At 37.3% G+C, this 24,501-nt stretch overlaps 2 protein-coding genes across 5 annotated transcripts in view; one reads left to right on the forward strand and one right to left on the reverse strand.

Annotated features, from left to right (window-relative positions):
• The window catches only part of LOC134823261 (voltage-dependent L-type calcium channel subunit beta-1-like), a 30,759-nt gene extending 10,938 nt beyond the window's left edge, over nucleotides 1–19,821 (reverse strand). The window contains exons 1-4 of one of the 4 annotated variants that reach the window (XM_063834656.1): nucleotides 19,742–19,821; nucleotides 17,391–17,523; nucleotides 17,069–17,131; nucleotides 8,008–8,148 (exon numbers count right to left, since the gene is read on the reverse strand). In XM_063834656.1, the coding sequence (XP_063690726.1) occupies nucleotides 8,008–8,148; nucleotides 17,069–17,131; nucleotides 17,391–17,523; nucleotides 19,742–19,806 (402 nt within the window). In that variant the 5' untranslated portion in view covers nucleotides 19,807–19,821. Of the gene's footprint in view, nucleotides 1–8,007; nucleotides 8,149–9,398; nucleotides 9,550–9,973; nucleotides 10,149–17,068; nucleotides 17,132–17,390; nucleotides 17,524–19,741 lie in introns of those variants that run through there. The other 3 variants (XM_063834659.1, XM_063834657.1, XM_063834658.1) reach the window with 3 other exon arrangements.
• LOC134823189 (polyunsaturated fatty acid 5-lipoxygenase-like) overlaps nucleotides 1–24,501 on the forward strand; it is a 1,185,970-nt gene that overhangs the window by 752,780 nt on the left and 408,689 nt on the right. The window lies entirely within an intron of this gene.

Here is a 24,501-nt window from a genome sequence, read left to right on the forward strand (position 1 = left end):
ATATGACAAGAATTGGGCAAAAAGGTGAATTTTTTGCAATTTTAGCCAAATGAAGTCGAAAAACCTACAGCAAGTGTCCCAATAGTCTTCTTTAGTGAATATAAGACAACCATTAAAATATGAGCACCCATACCCCTTGGGAACCCTAAAAGCTGAGTCGGCGGGTTTATTAACGACCGGTGAAAATGTGGTTCGGGAAAAATATGGCGAAATTACCCTAAACCCGCCACTTTATCCCGGTCATAATAATCCCGAGTAAGGTATGTTAAACTCAGACCTCTTCAACAAAATAAACGGTCGGTGTACGTCTGGAAAATACAACAGTACTCGTGCTTAGGAAGATAACCGTGGAAAATACATACAGAATTGCAGGTTTTATGGGTCATTAGGAAAAGCACAAGGCACAGAAACCACAAAATGTTAGCGATACTCTGCTGGTCTACCGGATAGTCGATATTATGTCGTTATACTTATGTTCGTATCAGTCAATGCATATCCCTACTACAGTACCATCCTACAGTAATGAGATCCTTTCTTCAACTTTATAGGGAGTACTAACTTTAATCTTTGTCAATAATTCTACTGTTGTGTTATTATCGATATTACTTTATTATGATTATAATACGGTTGATGTCTCTCAGATCCGATCCTTCACAAAGCATAATGTATTCAGTCTGATTATAGGACTACGAAGGAAATGAATCCTATTGGCTATGAAGAAAGAAGTGTCATGTCAAGAAGTGACACTGACAAGAAGTTGTGGGATATAGAGGGGTAAGAATTCGTATACTTGATGAGTGACTGTTATGTAAGCAGCGGATACAACGCCCCCACATATCTCAGATTGTTCCATACGGATCTCAGTTTCCCTTTGAGCCGACATCCTTTGTGTTTCAGAAAATTAAAGTTCGTATCTCATGGCTTAGAGTCAATGAAATTCTTTATTAACATCCAATATGTTCACCCATTGTTATTAATTTATTTTTATGCATAAATTGCGAATGCTTACATACTTTTAAATAATTCTCAAGATCTTTAAACCCGCGTAAAAATAGCTATATCTCTAAAAAGGTATAATACATGGATTAACGTAGAGTTATTCATATCATCCCGAATCAAAATAAATTCATAAACCATAAAATAGGGTTCTGTTCAAAAGCTAATCCAACGTATTCGGTAGAATAACAGTTTATTCTTGATGATGGGAGAGAATTTCCCAGTTCTGCTCGATCTCCCGGTTACAAAAGTCACCATCACAAGCCTCCACCTCACAATTGTGTCCCTCTGTTCCTACGTTCTTAGTGAACTGCTTTAGCTTCCTCTTACACAGGAACTTCTGGATATCTCTATCCTTGTAGACACATCCGTTGAAGATCCAGGAGTAGGCTCCGATAGGGGGGTCTCTGATGCCAAGATCCATGTCAATTTCTGTCTTGTGGTAGTCTATCTTCATGGAGTAGCAGAGATGGTCCGGGGCACACATCCTGCCGTTCTTGGACTCTTTGTAGCAGTCGTACACGGCACCAATTCCACCGAGGTAGATCCTAGCGCAGGAGTCACAGGTTATCTCCGAGGTAACAGTGGGGGTCAGGCTTAGCAGGATCACCAGGGGTGCCAGCAGCATTAGAGTTCTTCTCATCTTTAAAACAACGATATATCGGGCAAACCAAACTAAAAATACGGATCGGTAATTGAAGGTAGAATAAAGTGCAGGCCGGTTGCTGAACACTTGTGCAGATTATCCTGTTCTGATTACGACTTGTTATCTTTAAAATCTTACTGGCTGAACCTAAATCTCATTAAGCACCAATTAGTCAACCATCGGTAAAACCTTGGAGACTCAGCACAGGGGAAAGATAAATTGCACCTTCATAATGATAAAATCACATAATATTTTAATTTGATAAATGGAGGAGAGCCTGATAACTGACGGCAAGGAAACTGGTTCATAGATAAAAACATGAGTTTAAAAACAATCAATTAAATGGAACATCAGCGTAAAATTTTGATGAAATTTGAGAATAAAAGCTCCGTAGTTTACGGCGGATTCCGAGGCATTTTTGATGAATTAGAACAGAAGTCGGCACGATTAAACGCACACTGTCTGTCCTAGCAGCCGGTTCTGCAAGGTGGAGGTGCATAATTACATACAATAATAATATAATAACTTATAACAGAACCATACTACATCCGGTCTCCCTATGTTAAATCTAACGTTTTGTGAATATTTCCCGTTTTTCGGAGCCAACCCGGAGCGAATGTGAGATGAAGCATAAGTTTACCTAATGAACTTGAACGGATATCAAAAAAGAAGCGAGAAGAAAAACTAGAGCGACGAGGAATTTTGCAGAGTTGTCTGAAGTGTCGAGAGATGGGTGATGTTGGCCGTGTACCAGGACGTGGCTACAGCTGCAAACTACACCGATCTCTTCACCGCACAGTGGAGGAGGGGTGTAGCCACACTTCGACAGCGGGCATGCACAGACGTACTGAACTGTCATTCTCAACTTATTATAATATTAGGCTGCAGTTACTGGTCTATAACGAGTACCACGTCTTGGAGTTGAAATGAATGTCGGTAAACTTAGGCCGTCTGGTGGTACTGCAAAATAAATATGAATTATTGTGGTTAACACCCCAGTTCCATGGCCGGATATTATGCCAAATTATTAGACGGAGATCGTCTATACTGATATTTCTCCGGATATTTCTCCGGTTTGCAGTCCCACGACCGGAGACCATCTACGGTAATTCTGTATGATTCTGTATGATTCTGTATGAATTAATCTCTGAGAAATTCCCGGAGAGCTTCATCTCCGTCTAATACAGTAGACGGAGCCGGAGAATCATCTCCGGAGATGATCTACGGCCGAAAAGGACCTCCGTCTAATAATTTGGCATAATATCCGGCCATGGAACTGGGGTGTAACCTGAGTCATTGCTTTGTTGACAATTTTGATGAGCAATATTAGATTGCCTTTCCAATATTGACCAGAGTTGAAAAATACGTATTTTACGAATTTTATAAAATATCAAAAATACGTTTAATACGGCGTATTTTATTTTCGTTGAATAAAATACGTAAAAAGCGTTATTGTACCATTGATAGCTCCAATAAAGTAATAAGTACTATTGCTTTATATAAATTTACGATTTTATCAAAACTCGCGTAGCTCTGTCGTTTTTCACCTCGCATATGACTTCAGAGTACTGGGCACGTGCTATACCAAAGCATTAAAGCGTTGAAGTTAAATAGAAATGTGTCTGAAGAAAATTCAAACGAATGACATAACTTAAGTCTTTGAATGAAATTTCAAGAAAAACGTATTTTAACGTATTTTTGACGTATTTTATTTCTAAGCAAAAATACGCAAAATACGGCGTATTTAAAAAATTATCTCACGTACTTTTCAACTCTGATATTGACTAGCTTTTGCGTTAAATATACCGACAATTGGCTGCGGAACCGGATCATAAGGCCAAATGCAAAATGGCTGTGATTAAATGATAATCAGTCCTTGTTATGAATGTCTGACGATATCATCGACAGTATTCCAATTTACAAATATATAAATAATACCACAACTCCATCTACAAAAATTCCAACACAAAAACTCACAATTAAACACAAAACTATTTTCACATCTCAACTTTTGCACAGTATAATAAGCGTGGCTCTATTTTTTTTTCATTTGGTTTTTGCTGTAAAAACCGTTTTGACCTTTTAGTGCACTGGCAAGGAAAAATCAGGCAGAAAGCCGCGTGAGAACGCACTTGAATTACTCGATTAGTACCAGGAGGCAGCTGGAGGCAAAAGTTTAGATTTGGGTCATCGGTCGGTAATAGTATAGCTTTAAATTGTAATCACCGCGACTTTTTGGTTTACAAATGAATTAGAAAATGACATGAACCTATAAACTGAATGAACCTCGTCCGATTTCTCGTCTGATTAAATAAATCTTCAGATTAGAGCACTTAAGCTAGCTGCTCGGGCAGCTATTATCTTGTTTTAAACTAGACAACCTAACTCAAATGTCCAAATGACGACGCGAGAAGTAAGCCAGAAATTTGCACGTTTCATAGCTGTTTGAAGCAGGTCGCCTGTCAGAAAATGAACTGATTATCGTTCGTTTTGACAAGGTGAATTAGATAATTACACTGAAGTACGCACAAGAAATGAAGTATGGGTGAAATGAGCCAATTATTGCAGCACACGTTCTGAATTCACACGAACGTTTCCAGAAGGAAGATCAGATCGCACCGGCGGCGTCTCGATGACAGACGAATACTGGAATATGTCAATATTCAGAACTGCGAAAGCAGTACAATATACGGCGTACAGCCTCAATTGGTCTAAGTAAGCCCTGTCAACAACATAATTAAAAAACGGCATGGATTGTTGAAAAATAATAATCGGCTGCAGGAACGGAATTGAGATATCGTCGACATTATGTCGGCGTTTAGAATTCAGATAGGGGAATTATTAACAATACCAAGATGCGTATCCTTTAATTAAGAGTGAGATTAATTTGAATTTAGGAAAATCTGTGTACAGTGTCCATATAAACCTACAGAAACAATACTTGGGTCTTGGTTTGAGTATAGGTACGAATTAAAGTTAGGTTAACGATAACAATCATGACTAGATATTTAGATGTTCCTGTCTTTTAAAAAGCAGTTCTTTGTGACATTATAATTGCTCAATTAGACCTGATTAACTGGTAAAATGGCCCCCTGGGAGGTAAGATTGGACAATAATGCAAAACGTATCATTTTGGATATCGGCTCGTACTAATCCAGTAAATGACTTTGGACGGAAAGATCTGCATCAACAAACCGATGATACCATCTGAAATCGCTCAATTATAGACAGAACAATAGTTTGTAGTTAATATATTTGAATCGAAAATATTCGGCGTATTTAATTTCAATGAGTTAACTATTACATAAAGATATAAGTAAAGTGAGTAAACTAGTATAATTAACTAGTAATAGTCGAATTAAGGAAGGCGAATTAAGAAAGATTAATATAATTGTCTGTTTCCTACTAGAAGTCGATACGATCTTTACGGTCGCAGGAGTATGTATCACCGACAAACAAACAAACTTATACTTAGGTTGAAAAGTATATTTTAATTGGTTGTGATTCATACTGGTGAGCACCAGAAACATCCATATTTTATTTAACCTTTCAGGAGCAAACATTTTATGGTTTTCCAAGAAACAAAAATCAAGCTACGTTCGTGTTGGTGATAATCACATACAGAAATCTAAATTAATTGTGCCGGTAAACCTGGTCGAAACATTAGCCGGGTAAAATCCACTGTTGAAAGCCAAAAATAATACGAAATTGATGAGAACGATGAGTAATAATCATACATCAATTAAGAGAGGAAGATTTCTATAATCTCGTCTGCAGATCATGTCAAGCCTTAACTTTGTGGTCGAAAATTCCAAGTTTAGCTAATTTCAACTAATCCGAATTATGGTATAATTAAAACTCAACAAAATATAATCTGCAATTTTCCGCGAAATGTTTGTCCAGGTCGACAAAACATCTAGCTTAAAGCAGTGGCAGACTTTCAGGAACCAATCTGATCCGGCCTACAGAGAGATCAGATCATGTCACCCATTCAGTGACGCTTAATTGGTGATATGATCCATGGATCGAATTTTATTGACTTTGAAATGGGATAGACTCTTCGATAAAGATGTGACGAAGTTAAATTTTAATAATCTTTTAAATTTAAATTTAAATTTTGTAAAAGAACATTCTTGCACATTATTTATTTATAATGATATTTAGACATACCTGTCTTTTGAAAACTAGTTCTTTCTGATATTATAATTGATCAATTAGACCTGATTAACTGGTAAAATGGCCCCCTGGGAGGTAAAATTGGACAATAATGCAAAACGTATCATTATTAATATCGGCTCAACTAATCAAGTAAATGACTTTGGACGACATGAATCGTTAATAGTTTAGTAAACCGATGATACCATCTGAAATAACTTAATAATAGACAGAACAGTAGATTGTAGATTGTAGTTAATATATTTGTATTGAAAATATTCGGCGTATTTAATTTCAATGAGTTAACTAGTACAGTCAATAGGCGAATTAAGGAAGATTAACATAATTGTCTGTTTCCTACTTATAAGAGTCGATACGATCTTTACGGTCGCAGGAGTATGTATCACCGACAAATAAAAAACTAATACTTAGGTTGAACCTAAATTCTAATTCAAATTGGTTGTGATTCATACTGTTCATCACCAAAAACATCAATTTTCTTATTAAACTTTCAGAAGCAAACATTTTATGGTTTTTTAAGAAACAAAAACAAGCTACGTTCGTGTTGGTGATAATCACATACAGGAATCTAAATAAATGGGTCAGTAAAGCTAAAACTGGCTGAAACATTAGCCGGGTAAAATCCACTGTTGACAGCCAAAAATAATACGAAATTGATGAGAACGATGAGTAATAAATATAATCATACATCAAAGAGAGGAAGATTTATATAATCTCGTCTGCAGATCATGTCAAGCCTTAACTTTGTGGCCGAAAATTCCAAGTTTGGCTAATTTCAACTAATCCGAATTATGGTATAATTAAAACGAATCAAATTATAATCTGCAATTTTCCGCGGAATGTTTGTGCAGCCAACTATACGTATAAAGGCCGAAAAATATTTGGCTTGAAGGTGTCACATAAATGTCGTACAAAAATCACAGTCATAGATACAACGGTTTAAAAACTGAAAAGAATACAAACTATAAAATTCCAAATTTGCACGCGAGATTCAAAAGACACGTCATAATCATTGATCAATCACGGATAAAGTTTAACTTTAGCCCAATTTCTGCAAGGCAAATGTCATGGTTGAAACATCACGTATGATGATTAAGGACAATCTAATATGATTTGATTACAGTTGCCTTACAGCGGTGTTTTGTGCACTTCCATGAGAAATCTGTGCAGACAGGTATAATTTTCTTATTTAGTCGAATACAACATACCGGTCTAATATTTGTCTACTAGTAGTACTACAAGCTCAAGAAATCGGCTGATCTGATACAAAAAAGTCAAACAGGGTATTACAGCGAGTCTAAGAAATGCGTTATAATTTTAGCAAAATTCGGTGAAAGAACCTTATAAATACCAAGTTTTCAACACTAAAATATAAGCCGATAGGAAATAAAATATCCAAACATAATTGAAAGAATGTTAAATTTTCCTGCATCTGAACGAATAATTGGCATATACGATGAGGTGTTAATTAACTTCCCACAATTATAGTTTTGTACCCAACAATGAATGTCACATTTTGTTTGTAAATTCTCCTGCAAAAGCAGGAAATATCCACAATATAACTCCTGGACAAAGCGGAAAGATATAAATCAATACAACTCTGTAATCTTATAATGCACATTTTAAACATGAAACATAATACAGATTCGTATTATAGACTAAGAGTTTTAGACACAGTCGCAGTAGGTGCAAATTTGATTGCAGTAGGGAACACGCAAATAATAAGTTACACCAAGATATGATGAGCGTGACGCGAGCCCAATGTTGCCATGGCGACAATCTCTCATCATAAACTTTATACGACTTCGAGTTGATAAATCTTGCAATTCAATGATTGCTCAAATTCATCCTCTTAAGTTTTAATGGACATCTCAACCCCAAGACAGGCTTTGTCGGTCTTTCTCGTCGACAAGAACCCCCTGCTCGCTTCCAGGACCATTTCAAAGATCTTTAAAATGCTAAGTTTCTGCTCCAAAATCGCCCTTTTCCGCAATTCACCCCCTTACCTATACCCTCATACCGTGAAATAACTTTCACTAGAAATTGCATTACTCGACGGCTGACTATCCATCTCAAATATTACCATGATTCCCGCACCCCAATATCCAGATAAGCAGATACTACTCTGATTATTCCATACCCCCCTCTCCTCACACAAAATATGTAACAATATAAACGAGGACACGTACCAGTATGTCCTGCTGTGGTAAAGGCGGGAATATAGTGGACTCTTTGCGGAGGCCGGGGACTATTTTACTCATCGGACCCAAAACACTTTCCTTCCTGGTCCGCTTTGGCATTGTGTGGGCTCCGTCCTCCGACATCTTACTCTGAAATGGATCACGTGTTAGTGGACATATAACTCTGAAATGGATCACGTGTTAGTGGACAGATAACTCTAAAATGGGTCACGTGTTAGTGGACAGATAACTCTAAAATGGGTCACGTGTTAGTGGACAGATAACTCTAAAAATGGGTCACGTGTTAGTGGACATATAACTCTGAAATGGGTCACGTGTTAGTGGACAGATAACTCTGAAATGGATCACGTGTTAGTGGACAGATAACTCTGAAATGGGTCACGTGTTAGTGGACAGATAACTCTGAAATGGGTCACGTGTTAGTGGACAGATAACTCTGAAATGGGTCACGTGTTAGTGGACAGATAACTCTGAAATGGGTCACGTGTTAGTGGACAGATAACTCTGAAATGGATCACGTGTTAGTGGACAGATAATCTTGAGGATTGAGTAGATAACTGCCATTTACGCTGTCAACCTTTCACAATTTCTGGCATAAATTGCGAAATTATCAATGGTTCTATTTTATGAGCTATTCTACTCTAAGACTCCAATTTACTGCAATCGTTTAAAACTGTACAACATTTCACAGACAGGTAGTGTAAACCGCAATCAGCTGTCTGAACAGTGAACATCAATAGTCTGGTACAACTGACAGCCTCAATATCATCCGCGAAACCATTACTGAGCACAGGAAATATAATTGGAGAGTAGATCACTAGATGAGAGACGAGAGTAGATGACGATGAAGCTGACTATGAAGGCCGATTAAACCATCTAACGAGACATTAGATCCAAGCTAGATAGTAATCCCGTACTACTTACATACTTGTAGAGTCAACTGTACTGGTAAGTAGCTGTACAAGCCTGCCCTATAACAGGGCGAATATTTGGGGAGGATGATTTCTCAAGACTTACCAAAAGCTATTAATTGCAGGATAAAAACTTATGAAATCAACTTTTTCAAACAATATTACAAGAAATAATAAACGTTACATATAAACATAAAATGATAAAAGATCTAGTTAGACTTTATTAAAATATATGAAGGATCGAGTTAGACTAGTCTATAGCAAATGAAAAGACCCGCCCTCCATGAGATTAATTTTCATGAGGTTGTAACTTTTACACATTAAAACAATGAAACATTTTCTTTAACTAATGTAAATAATGTTAATATTGTTGCATTATTGATTAATGAAGAACAATAAAATAGCTTCAGTAATCGTTGATAGTATCCTTTATTAAAAAAGATAGTCTTGACGATTTGATCCACTTACCGTGTTCAATTTATAGCTAATTTTAACAGAACAATGTTTATTGCAGATCAAAAATAAAATTTTAGATCTAAAATTCGTCTGGGATCGCAAAGAATCTAGGAAATAAGAAGGTACCATCCCCAGGAGTTACAGTAACCTATTATTTTCTGGAATGAAATCTGGAACAAATCTCAATGCTTATTGGTCATGATTTGGTTCGCCATAAGACAGAAGCCAGATGCAAGATTCTAAATTAGAGACACAAATAAGACGCGGACAATGGACAAAAGTTCACATTTTAAATTTTTAATTGCTTTCAGTTTCCTGGAAATAAAGCAAGCAGGCTGATCCCTGGTTTCAAATGGCCGGTATAACCCTTTATATAATAACTTAAATATATGCAGTTTATATTTAGGTATCAACCTTTACCCTTAGGGATTTTATTTCGGCTACTTTTTATTCTAGAAAATATCTGAAAGATAATGAGCACATGGCGGTCGGAGTAACGGATTAGGTCAAAACTACGAAAATTTCAAGCAAACCAATTTTCAAAGATATTTTTTTATTGCAAGATATAAAATAAAATGATCGGATACCTCATCGACGGACACTGATTTGGCTGTTTTAGGTCTTGAGTCTTTTCCCAACGATATTCTTCCCGAAAAGGCGGGGTAGGTGAACTGGCGGTGATACATCCTCTTTCTCTTTCACTTTCACTTTCGGCAGATTATTCCACTTTCACTATGGTGTGTTTCACATAGCTAATCTCCTTGAAAGCTTGCCTGTTACTTAATTTCGTTGACTGCAGTCTACAACAAAGAATCTAAAACGAATAAAAAACTCCAAAGCAGTAACAGTGTTATAGTGTCAAACAATCACAAAACGTCAAACAGTCACAAACAGTTACAAAACGTTTCAAATAAGTCTTCTCGAAACATCCTGAACGATTCTTACATCATGTATTTTGGTTGAAAAGAATAATATGCATTATAAACTGCAATTGCCGCAATTATCATTTACAAGACAGGTGAATTTAGGTGGAGATAACCAATTTTCCCTGAAAAGCAAGCATAATGAAGCGCATCCAGCATCATCCGGTGTTTGTTCGGAGAAACAATCGATTTGATAATAAATAGTACCTAACTAACCATGACACTAAGTATTATAATATGTAAATAAGCAAATAAGCAAAAAATAATATTAAACACAAGTCACAAGATACAACCCATTGGGTAGGTTGTCCAAAGTATCTGTTAACAGACAAGTAAATAAATTGTCGGTTCTATTTATTTTGCAGTTATGTCCGAAAACTAAAATTCAAGTTGGTGCAGTGTCAATTGGTATATTGTAACAGCTGACTGGATGATATCACCCTACTATACAGCTCACAGTTAACATACTCAAAACACATCAATATGACAAAACCAGGCAATCTATTAGCTTATTAATGGCAAGGAGAACTAGAAGGTCCTGTTGTTTGGAGCTTCTAATCCACTAATTGCACTAATTATAAGGTAACTCCTTGACAGTACAGTTTCATGTGTCGTCTGTATTATGCAATAAAAAGCAGATACTTGGGTAAAAACATGCTAGTAGCACGGAATACCTGGTGCTAACTGATCAAATGTAAAGGGTGAAAGCTGTAAAAGATATCTGTAAAATATCGCTGCAGTTCCTTATACTCTCATAATAGTGCAGGTCGCTTATACAACTTAACATCAGCTTTTGTCAGAGATAACACCTACGTTAACTACACCTCGTTAACTTAACCAGCAAACCATGATGAGAATCCGCCACACAGCTTGAATAAACAGACAATATCGCAGCTGTAATCCGCCACACAGCTTGAATAAACAGACAATATCGCAGCTGTAACTTTGTAAAGACTGCTAAACTGATCAATGGACCGTTTGAGATTTAATCTTTCGTGTCTGTACAAGGGTAAACCTAGTGCAGTATCTTTGACTCCTTGAGTGATCTGCTAACAAAGCTAACAAAGCATTGATTAATTCTACAAAGCTATATTTTCAAATCGTGTATAAAGTAAATTTGTCGTATAATATGATCTATATTAGATTAACTATTAATGTGAGAGATCAGTTTAAGTTTCGAGTTGTCATATTAACGACGAGGTGGGGAAACTGTGCAGGCGGTGCTTTAACCTCGGAGTAACTTGTACCACCCACGTGCTTATTCCCTGACTACACGTGTTATGATGACATGTCACTTGGCATGACAGTTTGTCACGTGGCATGAAAGTTTGTCAAATAACAAGCTGGACGCGTATCATGTCAAACTTCTCCCAATTAGCTGAGGACTGGAAGGAGAGAGGGAGATATAGTGACGTCATGAGTATGACACGTGTGGGATATAGTTATAGTGACGTCATGTCACGTGTGAGATATTGTGACGTCATGTCACGTGTGAGATATTGTGACGTCATGGCACGTGTGAGATATTGTGACGTCATGGCACGTGTGAGATATTGTGACGTCATGGCACGTGTGGGATATAATAGTGACGTCATGACACGTGTGGGATATAATAGTGACGTCATGCCACGTGTGAGATATAATAGTGATGTCATAGCACGTGTGGGATATGTGAAGTAGACAGGACTGTCAAACCTTACATCTACCTCGGGTAATTGTGATTAACACGCATACAACCTCCCTAGCAGCTAGCTTCAGTCAGTAGCTCGAGTAAAAGCAATGTTATCACATACACACGGGGTGTGTTGTCAATATTGCAGCTCTCCGGAGAGCTAGTGATCCAATAACTGTCAGGAGGACCATGATAGCAACGCGAAATGGCAGAGAAATTGGCCGAATGTGGACTTGTCTAAGATAATATGTCTATACCGGTCCGGAATTAGACACACAACTTAATGGCAGAATAAAGCTCACATGGTAACGAGAGCAGGGGGGAGGGGATACTAATTTCCAATACTGCAATCTCTTCAACGGGCTTATAAGTACGTATGTCTTACGAAAGCATATTATAGCATATTAAATAGCATGTAGGTCGACAGCAAATGGAGGAGATAAAATAGTTTGCTAATGGTTTGGGTTTGTATATTTTAGGGGGTAGTAATTGGGAGTTGATATTGTTTCAACTTTTAGGTGTATATTTGATTATTTGAGGTAAAATTCTTGATTCCTCGTAATATCGTCGTTGATTAATAACTTGGCACTTTACCAAACTTTCAATCCTGTTTGTCGGACAGTATTTCCTCAGAAATTTGATGCCATTCGGTTGTCTTTTACGCAGTTGATTTCCAAGTTCAGAATACTAAATAGGTAATGCAATCTAAAATTGATGCAGGTTAAATCAAAAGTTCTGCAACCTCAAACATTCAAAAACCGCAGCAATATTATAAACCTTATCTGCTTTCGGATCACCAGCGATGGGAAACTGAAGACTGGTGATTATAGAAGCTGATGATAATATGGTATCCATGGTTACAGAGTCTGCAAGTGTTGACAGTTAATTCTGTCACCCAACCCAACACTGTAATGATTGTCGCTGATGATTTAGGTCGGGGTGATGTTCCCTGGCAGGACGCTTTGGCGATAGCTCTTTGGCAATCCAGTAAGATTAGAAGACAATAAACAAATCGGGGTGCGGTAAATTGAGGTTTTACTGTATTTGAAGCTTCTGAAGCAACCACATGATTCCGCCTCCAGAGAAGTTCATATTTGCGAGATCGCAAGATTAAAACTGAATTAGTATTTAAAATAAGACAACAAACCCAGTAGTCATGTTTCTAGACGCAGCTGTACATAGATAAACCTGGCTATGTTTCTCTACCTAGATAATCCACTTACGATTATACCATCTTTGTCTGATTGTCTAGTATCTGCACATTGTCTGGTATAATGTCTAGTTCTGCTATTTCTATTTAGACGCTCGAGCTATTGAAGTTCCAGGAGAATTCTGTCCGCCGCTTAGCCTTAAAGCGAAGTTATTGAACTTGCGGAACGCATTGTCAATATGGTATGTGATTTGTGAAAGGATTGTATACAATCCTTTCACAAATCACATACATAGCAAACATAATAGGGCTCCCATAATCATAGGACTCGATAATCTAACCCTCCTTTGGAAGCATAGAGATTGACGACATACTACTTTTTTAATTGCTAATGACAAACTAGATTAATTACGTGAATTATACTCTGATATTATTGAGTACAATTTTAGAGACTTTTTTAGTTCTAGCGGATTACTGATGGTACATGTTTATTTTGTAAGGTCGGTTCTTTTGCGATAGTCAAAACGCGACAACTAGCGCTGGATAGCGCTATAGTTGTCGCCATCCAGCGCTAGTTGTCGCGTTTTGACTATCGCAAAAGAACCGTAAGGTCATATGAATGGGTCCCAATCCCAATGGACCGTCTACAATATAAAGGCTTTATTTTCATTACAATAACCGCGGTGTCTTTATTAACTGCAAGCACTGAGAAGACTAGGACTCCAAGCTTAAACAAGCACTATGACTCACTACAGAAGTGTTAGGTACAAAAAATAAAAAACTCGTGTATCATCATACCTTTGAAAGTGTTCTCAGAACATTCATCATTCTCATCAAACAGCTCCGTCAGGGCCACGACAAGAACAGTTCAACAATATTTAAAATAAGAAAATAGCAGCGCAAGTTCAGGGTTGAGACGTTAGCCGGTATAGTGCTCAATTCTCAAGAAAACGCTTATTTCGGTAGAATACTATTCATAGCCGATTATTGGCGCCAGTTTTCTTTTAATTTGATTTATTCACTGCTCAAGCATGAAAATAAAGTAGAAATAGACAAGAAAACAATCAACGGTAACTTTCTGATGGCATTCAGTCTAAACTCTAATCCGCCACTTATTACTCCTAACATCACTATTATTGTACTACTATTTCTCATCAGACTCAGTGAGTCTACCAATTATCCTCGTAATCTGCATCGCTATCATTGTACTTCAATTTATCATCAGACTGTATAGAGCCAAGCTATCATCTTTGTTACTATTCTGGTACAGGACCACCAATTGAAAATGGCAATTGCCGATCGTACTTTACAACGATTTGAAACAACAAAGCTCGCAACGCTATTCAACCGTGATATTTTTCGCTTATTCCAAATCTGAGGTTTACCAATCTCAACTGCAATCGACCATTAATAAGTTATTTGATAGTATATTATTTAAGAAACATTTTTTATGGTCCAGCATCGCGCTTGAATTATATTACGACTCATTATCCCAATTTAATAAATTAAGAAATTATACCCAAGACCTATTATATGGGATACGACGAAGCACATATTATCGTATTTATCAAAGTAAAACTGAACAAAGGAGAGTTTTTATCGTACGTGATACGGTGGAAAATAATTTATGAGTATGTTCTGTCCAGTAACTTATCTAAAAACTGATAAACTAATGGATTATTTGCTTATCTTATCAGTTCTGAGCGAGTAACTGAATCAACGTGCCAGACTGTACCAAAAAACTCATTTTTATGGAGTAATGACCAGTGCAGGTCATGAACTTCAATGGTTTCAGATAAAACAAGCGTTAAGTTCAGTCGAAATCCTTTCAGGTTTTAACACATTTTGATACTGAAATACAACAAATTTACAACAAATTATGTAATCATAACATTATAGTCAACAAAACATATTTAATCACAGAATCAGAAAATATATTACTAAAGAGCCTGGACTTAAGTTAGTAAGTAAGTCAGGGTTATTTGTTATATTCAAAATCAACTTCTTCCGACAAAACAATACATAGTGGAGATCTACAGAGATCATTATGCTACTCAAACACACATAGTCCACAAAGCAGTTAAATACAGGAGAATTCTGGTCACTGGTCAGTAATTTAGTAGTATCGGCTATTGAAACCATTGTCACTCTCAAGTTCTAACAGTCATCAGTCAGCTGATCTGTACGCACGTGTGTTGCTTTGGTAACACAATGAGTGCTCCTCTAATACATGACAATAGCGCTTAAAATATGCGCATATTATAAAACTAAAGAGAACAAATCTTGCATTTCGTGCCACAGAACAGTGCAATCATTCGAGTGAAATCGTAGCGACAAATAAAACACAAAAATTAACAACAGCACGTTAATAAATTAAATACGAAATGTCCGTTATGTCTGTCATTTAAGTTAACATAACTAAGTTATTTCAATAATCTCTGTTATTTTACTACACCCATGGAGCAAAAGAAGAAGGTCTTTTAAATACAAAAATCAAACACGATTACTGGCGACGACAAGCCTAAAATGAACTTCAGTTCAACTCACAGAAATTTGGAAGATAAAGAGTTAGAAGTTTTGTCAGCAGCTTGACGAAATGAAGCAATTATCGAAGACGATTACTTGTTGTCGTCCGTCGTCGTGCCATGAGCATATAGATCCCGATACAAAGATCAGCAATCAAGTTAAAACAGTAATATTAGGAGGAGTAAACTAGACACCAACACCTTCAACAGGACCATCTTCCTTAACAGGTGTGATAAGATCATATCTCACGTAAAATTCTTAATTCGTCTGTTTTTGTACTTCTACCTACTTGACTGATACTACTTCAATTGAGATCACAGTGTGGTGCGGAATCCGAAAATAAATGTGACTTTTTAGGGATGATGATTAATCGCTCTACACTATCACGTGACTTACTTAAACACGTTCTCTAGATGGCCCTAGGAGACTATACAAATCCTCACTCTTCTACTCTGGTCCCAACCGGCAACCCTAACCTTAACCCAATCCCTAACTCAAGCATGTGCTAAAACCGTAACCTTAACGAGAAATTAGACTAACTTCTTCATTTCACGTTATCGAAACAGAAGAACATTTCAACCCTAGGTTCATTTGGAGTCAGCATTCGAAATACATTGATTTAAGTTGGTGAAAAATCTTTTAGAAAAATCTCTAAGTACGAGTGAAGAGTGATTAAGCACGGTCAACGTTTGAGGATTGCGCAATCCGACAATAATTCCTCCATTTGAGGGTGACACAGGTTGGCACACAACAGGCAGCCTTTTCCACAACAAGAAGAGGGCATGAGAAGCAGGACAAGTGAGAGACAGGCAGGGAAACACTACAACACGGCTGTTTTATTACCCGCCTCTCTTCAAAACCCAAACATTTACGATATATTAGCACAGCACGCTCACAGCTCTTGAAACTATTCAGCCGAGAGCCAGTTGACTCCGCGCTCGTTTACTTTATTCCCATTTTATTGTGGACTGTCACTTAATTTCCGCGAATCTAGGCCGCTCGTTAGCGAGTTAACGGTAGTCGCGTATAAGTGTGTCGTTACAATATTGGCACACTCTGCACGGGCATTAGGGGAGATTACTATATATACCCGTGACGGCAACCAGCAAAAAGATAACCTTACAAAGTCTAACATGATAAACACAGACAGATTTGTATATTATTTTGTAGAGTCAGTTTCAAGAATTCGTCTAAAATTTGGTGAAAATTCAGCACATAATCAGTGTTACTAATCCTGTGTGTTCATTTTTACCGGTGTCTGGCGAAGAAAATGTCCTCGCAGAAACCTTAGCAAAGAAAAAGCTATCACTGCTGCCAACAGTTAAGCAACGTTTCAACTGCAAGTCAACTTTTTACACCGTTGGGTTCCTTTTATAGGAATAAACAAATTATAAACAAATTATAAACTTACCCCTCGTCTCGATGTTAATTTCTTAAACGGTGTACTGCCTCGCCGTTCCCCAAGGAGTAGCTCCTGAAAGTTTGGGTGAAATATAGTGAAATACATTGCCTGAGTGTCATAAGAAAGTAAGAACAAGACAATTAACAGAGCATGATAATAAACAAAACTTCACTCGTCGCTGATCAGCTCAGACGTGATCTGCGCAGGACGTAAACCACCGTACACTGTACGCAGGCATACGTTTAAACATTAATGTCAATTCAGTAAAAACCCGATTTTTGGGAGCCCCTCAAAATATTCCTGTCGAAGAAACTTGAGAGTTGAGACCCACCTTAGATCCCTGTTTTAGGTACTTCTTACTGCCTCTTCTACCACCGAGTTTGTCTTGTCCCGGTGCGGTTTCCTCTACTATGCTGTTCCCTTTAGAATCAGTTCTCTTGACTTTACCCTTCTTTACTTCTTCTCTGAAACATTTTTAACTATTTACAACATTATAAATCTATTAAAGTTATTGAGTATTATGTAATGAGATGGAAATGCTTTTACCAGAAGGAGCCAGTCCACACCCTGGCTGATCCATAATATTAATATGAAGGAGTTGTTTTAATATAATTCTAAATGAAAAGCTCGAATAGAGCTTTCGTCACATCACTGAATTTAATAATAAATATGTGTAATCTATAACTGTTGAAGTCATCATGTGGCAAGGTCAGCAAAAATATGCCCTCTAATTTTTATTTCGTGTTTGTATCACAAATATACGCACTTCCTGACACTTCTGACTTCAAATAGTTTGTTGTAAGAGCAAAAATGTAATTTTTCATTGGGACTCTCAACACTTCTGTACAACAAATAACTTGACTGTATGTTACAAGTTATTGGCACGTCAACATCTTTTTAATTCCTCATCTTAAGATGTTCCTTTTTCTTTGTCGGTAATCAAAATCAACGTGGAATTCAAATTTCTAAAGAATAACCATTAGAATATGCGAGTATAACAAATATTCTGCGGAAACTACCGAAGGAACTATGCAATAATCTATAATAAACCAAAATATCAGACCTCTCCCGTTCCATAGCTCCTGTGCACACAGAGTTAGATCTTCTAGAATATCTAGATGTGTGGCGAACTCGAATCTGCTTTTTCAAACCTCCAGCCCCTTCAGAACTCACAACACACTTGACAACAGGAGCGGGTTCAAGCTCCACTGTTTTCACGATTAAACTCGCCTTCCTGTTCAGTCCCACCCTCCCCGGACTCGCTGATCGTCGTCCAGGACTGGAAGATCTTGACACGCTACTAGTGATGGAGACGTTGTCGGGAAGTTTCTTATCGTCAGCTGCTACCACAGTGATGCTTACAGAGCAGGGGACTGTAGTGGTCTCTTCAGACGTTGGGGACACTGGAGACTTTGGGGACACTTGGGACTTTGGGGACACTTGGGACTTTGGGGACACTTGGGATAATGGGGACATTGGGAACACTTTGGGAGACCGTGGGGATGTTACAGACTTCGGGGATAAGTGAGAGTTTGTGGTCACAAACGACTGTGTGGAAACTTGTGACATTGGAGACATTGGAAGTATTTGGGACGGTGAAGACACTTGGGACATTGGAGACATTTCCTGGACGGTAGAGAGGGGGGAGAAGCAAAAATCATCATCCAGCTGGAGAGTTTCAGGCTCTGTAGTAGTCGTGGATTGTGTGTCCCGTCGAGTTATGTGCTCCGATGATGCATCTCCTATTTCGGGATCATGGTTGTTTCCAGAGGTATCGATGGGTAGTTTGGGATGGAGAGAGTTGCTATCTTTTTTATTTTTCTTCAGGAAAAATCGCATGACGATTACATGAGTCAAAAAATGTTCCTCAAAATAAGCAAAGAGAAAAAGTTAAGCTAGACGAGAAGTTGGTCTAATTTCTCAAACAAAACTAAAGCTTTGAGACTAACCAACCCTGCAGTAACATCTTAAAAAGGCCGTCTTGTGTGAAGTAACGTGGAAGTGTGTTTATTTAATTAAACGTGTGGGCCCGTTTGGCTCACTGAAATTAGTCTAGTAATTATAAAAGTTTTTCTGCCAATGCCAATGCTGAGAATTGTTTTAATTCAATCATGGGCTGCATTAAAAATTGTATTATATAAAATTGTTGGTGCAAACATTAGCTAGTAGTAGTAGCATTATATTTATATGCCATCGTGGAGTAGGTGGTCTCCTGCACCTTTTCCGCCTCGACATGGTGAAAAAAACATAGGCATGCAACCTGCAGTCCAAAGGTGATCGTAGCCCTGACGGAAGACTATAAGAAGACTATAATCTTCAGTTTCCAATAGTTAATGGTACAGAACGATAACTTGTAAACCCCATCAACATTATGAATCGGTGCATTATTACTGAGCTTGGTGTCACTTGGCCATGGGTAAAGCTGGGATTGGCCGTAAAATTTGATAGAAATAAATGTCCTTCGTAACATTCATTCCTCTAATTGTAAATACGATAAAGGAGTAATTTGTGAATCATTATGAAACGTGGTGAGAAGATTAAGTGTATAAACCATTAAATATTAGGTAAATTAAGTGTATAAACATTAGATTAAGTGTATAAACATTAGGTAAATATTTCAGCAAAAAGAATGTTCACTCATTGGCCGACGAAACGTTAATTCTTTTAATAAAATCCCAAAACCTAGTGTAAGATCCGTTGGATTCCGCCTCTGCTTCGAGAATCCCATCCTCTAAAATAACATCCATCTCTGGTTGGTAGTTTGTGCTTTTGTTTAAAAAATCAATTAAGATAAACCATAACAAGTTCAGGCAAACATTATATCTGACCACAACCAGGGACAAAAGGATTTCGCGATCATTTTGGCCAAAAATCGCGATACCGCGAAATTTAACAGGCTATACATTAAACTACACATAAAATTTGTCGCAAATAATGGGAAAAATCGCGATTCCGTACATGCCGCGATTTCCTTTTGTCCCTGACCACAACCGAAAATGTAATGAAGATGAAAGTCACCGATCTAGGGAGAGATGGGCTCCCCGTTGCTGCGCAGGAGAAATTCATTAACGGTAATTGCAATTAACGCATTGTCACTGTAATGAATATGCGGCATTCGATGACTAATCTTGGGATCCGTATTATAAGTGCAGAGTAGACGAAAGTTACGAGATAAAGCTGACGAGAGCAGGAGAATGACGATCCATGCTCAGAAGATGATTTCTCATGGCGTTTTATTGTAAAACCCATTCAAAAAAATTAAACAAGGGTGTTTAAACGAGCATGTGTTTAGTAAAATGTACTTTTATAAACATTTTTTATATAATTTATAAACGAAAATTTATAACTGAATGCTATGGAATACTAAAAAGTACTACTACTATAATATTAATACAATTTAAAACTATATATACTACAAGAAATACATAATAATAATATTTCGACCTGGATATTACATAATAGTACGATTAATAAATCGCTTTCCAACATGGCCAGATCAAAGAAAAAACAATTCCGCAGTTTAATTTAACTCGAACTCTTATCAGCATTGCGCCGATTGTTTAATTTATCGACAACTGCAGAAGAGTAGACGCTACAAGCACGATTTCCGGGAAACCGTGGTCAACTCTGCAAATTTCAAGGCTAAATACTAATTGCAGGGTAAAGTGGGATGTGGGACTCTTTAGCAGCGCAATCATCATCATGTCTACCATTTGTTAATTTAGAAAATGCCTTCCAACGATGATCGTCATGGAAAAATCACATAATTGGCACAATTACCAAAATTTCATCTCATTCCAAAGAATTCATAAAAATGTCGTTTACAACATATAATTAGTTAATCACGCATAAAATTGCATAACAAGTTACCTGCAGCTGAGAACGGCAGGTTCTGATTTGAAGCGGCTTCTGGAGCAGCCGGGGTTGGTATCACAGCGACTTGAGGTGGCGAAGGGGCTCTCGAGGACTGGTGTGAGGGGGTGGGGTCTCGTGGAACCCTACGGTATACATATAACGGTTACAATAGATTTTTATTGAGTGTAAAATAATGTCATGAGATAATGTTAAACAACAATATTCATGGTTACAATTTACTTTCAAAAGGTTATAATGCACACAAAACAAAATAATAAAATATGTAATGTATATAACGTAGATTAATGTAATAATGATAAACAATAATATTGGTTACCATTCACTTTCAAACGGTTTTATAATGCACTCAAAAATACCAAAACATGCAAAAGTTTAATCAAAGCCGTGATAATCAATAATCATGGACGTGCAAATTTTCACAAACTGGCTGAGTTCTTAATTTAATGTATTTATCAGGCCCCAGGTTGAGTTGCAGTTGCACAGTATGTATTATAAACTTTAAAGAAAGGTCAGCATTTCCTGACCCAAGGAGCTCCTCCTGCTTCTCGGGAATATCAATTATTTGTTATTTTTCCATTTAAACGTGTCGCAGCGAAATATCATAATTTTATTATTCCAGAATAAGAAAATTGATTAAAGCCCCACTAAATTACTCAAAAACAGAATAGAAGGGCGGCGATCAAAGATCAAAACCAAGCTTGTCTCTAAACGCGGTCTCCCTCGCTGTTGGGATCACAGTAGAACTAGCTGCCAATACTGTAATACTAACTTACTAATAGTCCAGCAAGTCGACTTATGACGAAACAGGCACGATTCAAAAAAGCAGTGCACGCGTTATAATTGATAAACAAACTTTAATCTTTTAATAATATAAATGGAAATATCCCATAACATAATTGACTTGTAATCCCCGACCGTTGCTGGGAAGTGCCAGGCGGTATAAGTAGATGCTAGACAGTAAGTAGATTTATTGTCGCTAAGTCGGGAATAATGATCTGCAATTATAAACATAATTCGAACTGCTCACTCAGCAACTGAAGAGCTTAACCCCTGGTATAAGCTTATTGTAGCCACTGAACGAATAGAGAGATATGGATTATGGGGTCACGATCTATAAGTCACATACTGGGCTACGTTGTAACTGTAAGTTAAAATATCACAGGGCTATACAGTCTAGTTACTGTCAGCTATAGTGGCTATTCGACATGGTTTTAATATTGCTGTACTCTGTTCAATGCATAAACCATGATTTACATCTTCACATCATGCATATTGATATTGCATATACAGCAAGACTAGTCTAGTCGATCAAGTTGAATCATATACTCGGACAGTCTAGTCAAGGATCTTATAGATAAAAGAGATAATATAGAAGAGAACAATACAGAAGAGAACAATACAGAAGAGAACAATCTAGCTGATATCCTAGCCTTCTTATATGCATTATGCATGATACCTCGGAAATGAACAAAACTAAACGACAGGTCGAGTGAAAGAATAACAAAACCAGTGTACGCGTTTAACATTAACAGAGCCCGTATACTAGCTAAAAGAAGACATCCGTTTCAATGGAAATAAGCTGCTCCAAATCAAAGTTGTAAACAAGACAATGAAACAATAAACATCCGATACACATGTCCGTTATCTCATACTCCTTATCATGGTACTCCTGATAAAGTCATAAGGATCATGTGAGGAATACTGCGCGCTGATTGGCTGCCGCGCGTGACCCTTATCACGCGCGTGACCCTTATCACGCTCTTCCTGCCACGTGATACGCTAATCGCTGTACCATTGGTCTGAGACCTGTGCACGTGGGCACCATCTTGCTCCATTCAGCATCCGTTACTCACGCTCAGTATCTTCCTCCATACACGAGAGCAATGAGAGAGCGGCATTATAATTTGTTTCTGTTTTTCAGGTTAACTATGAGATTAGAACTTGCAATTAACATCGTATTTTGCTGCTTTTGAGCGAATCGTTGAATTGCCAATGAATGTTGAATTTAAATTGTGTCTGCATTCCTTTCTATCCAAAAAAGGTTTACATGTCACATCCATTCAAGTAATCAGGTCTTTTCAACAAGTGTTCTCAACTGTTCAACTCATACGATTCAACAAACAGGAGTGTGTTGAAAATGGATTGATTCGGATTTTTGGTGCTCCATGAAAAGTGATGGCAGATTTGCAAAGCGGCTAAATTCTTAACTTGTTCAGAAACTCACATCAGTCTCAGCTAGCAAATTCATAAAAGTTTCTGTTGCACAACAATCAGGGAAATTCTTTATTAAAATTATCATCTCAGGAATCAGAGCGTCAAACTAAAAACAATCATCGAAAATAAGATTATAAACCCGGTTATATAAAATACAAAATTAAGCGAAACTTCCCTAGCACTAAGCACCCGTACGAACATTAACCCAAAATTATTACATGACAATACATTCCACAGTGTAGCTGCTTTTAACCAGCAATTAACCAAATGATATGAAACTAAATTTGTCGCCAGATTACGGTGACATAATATCAATGTTTTATTGCTATCCTATTCTCGTTACAAATAATATTAATATTTTGGCGCTGCACTATTATCGTTACACGCTGATGTTATGGCAATTTCAGAAATATATCTACTAAATGACATAAGCTATAACTATCTAAAACTTGATGAGACTTTATAACATCATCTTTTTACTTATCTAATCATTATTGAGCTAAACTTTCTCAATTAGGTCGGTAAAATATTCAGATCAATATAACTAACTTATTAAAACCTGATCAAGAATATGAGCTTGAGTTAACAAACGAAATATGTCGATATCATACTTCCATCATACATAGTTCGTAGTGACCGTTCTGCCTTCTTACAGCAGTTGCGGCTAAACCGGCAAACAAATACGCAATCATTATGAATATATTCTTACCCTAAACCGATCACTCACGACTGACGGTATAGTAAACTGTTGCTCGGGTTGTTAACGGCCGGTTAATAGCCTAGGTCACCACGTATAACTGCTATGCTTTGTCCGTAATACACGTATAATGCCCGTACATACTGGACACAAAGCTACAGAGGTAGAAATAAAACCAGTAATAATTATCTTAAACTGGACGAGTGCATGCTTTTAAGTTATTATTTTACCCGAAAGTTACTGTGATGAGAAAGTTAAATTAACTGCTTGACGCTTACATAATGCACATACTACATATTACATATTACTATATATTACTACATATTACCACATATATAAACAAAGTATTCCAACAAAAAATCCCATAACCATTGGACAGGGCGCAGTTTTGTTGTATGAGGGCATTTGGTACATAGCCAAAACTGAACAGGGCATGAAATGACACTACTGTCAATACAAAGGTTGACAGGCCACTTTCTAGCATATAATAGTTAACACACAAGGAATTAATCAACAATCCTGTCCATGGCTGATGAAATTATAATAGGTTATAATAGTTGTGACAACTCACATGTGAATTATTTGTATTTGCTTTGCGAGAGGAAACAATACCAACCTGCTATTAACCAGCTAATAGCCGGCTGTTATTTTGGTG

This window comes from Bolinopsis microptera, chromosome 11 (assembly GCF_026151205.1).
Source record: "Bolinopsis microptera isolate Bmic1 chromosome 11, MBARI_Bmic_1.0, whole genome shotgun sequence".
Classification (NCBI taxonomy): domain Eukaryota; kingdom Metazoa; phylum Ctenophora; class Tentaculata; order Lobata; family Bolinopsidae; genus Bolinopsis; species Bolinopsis microptera.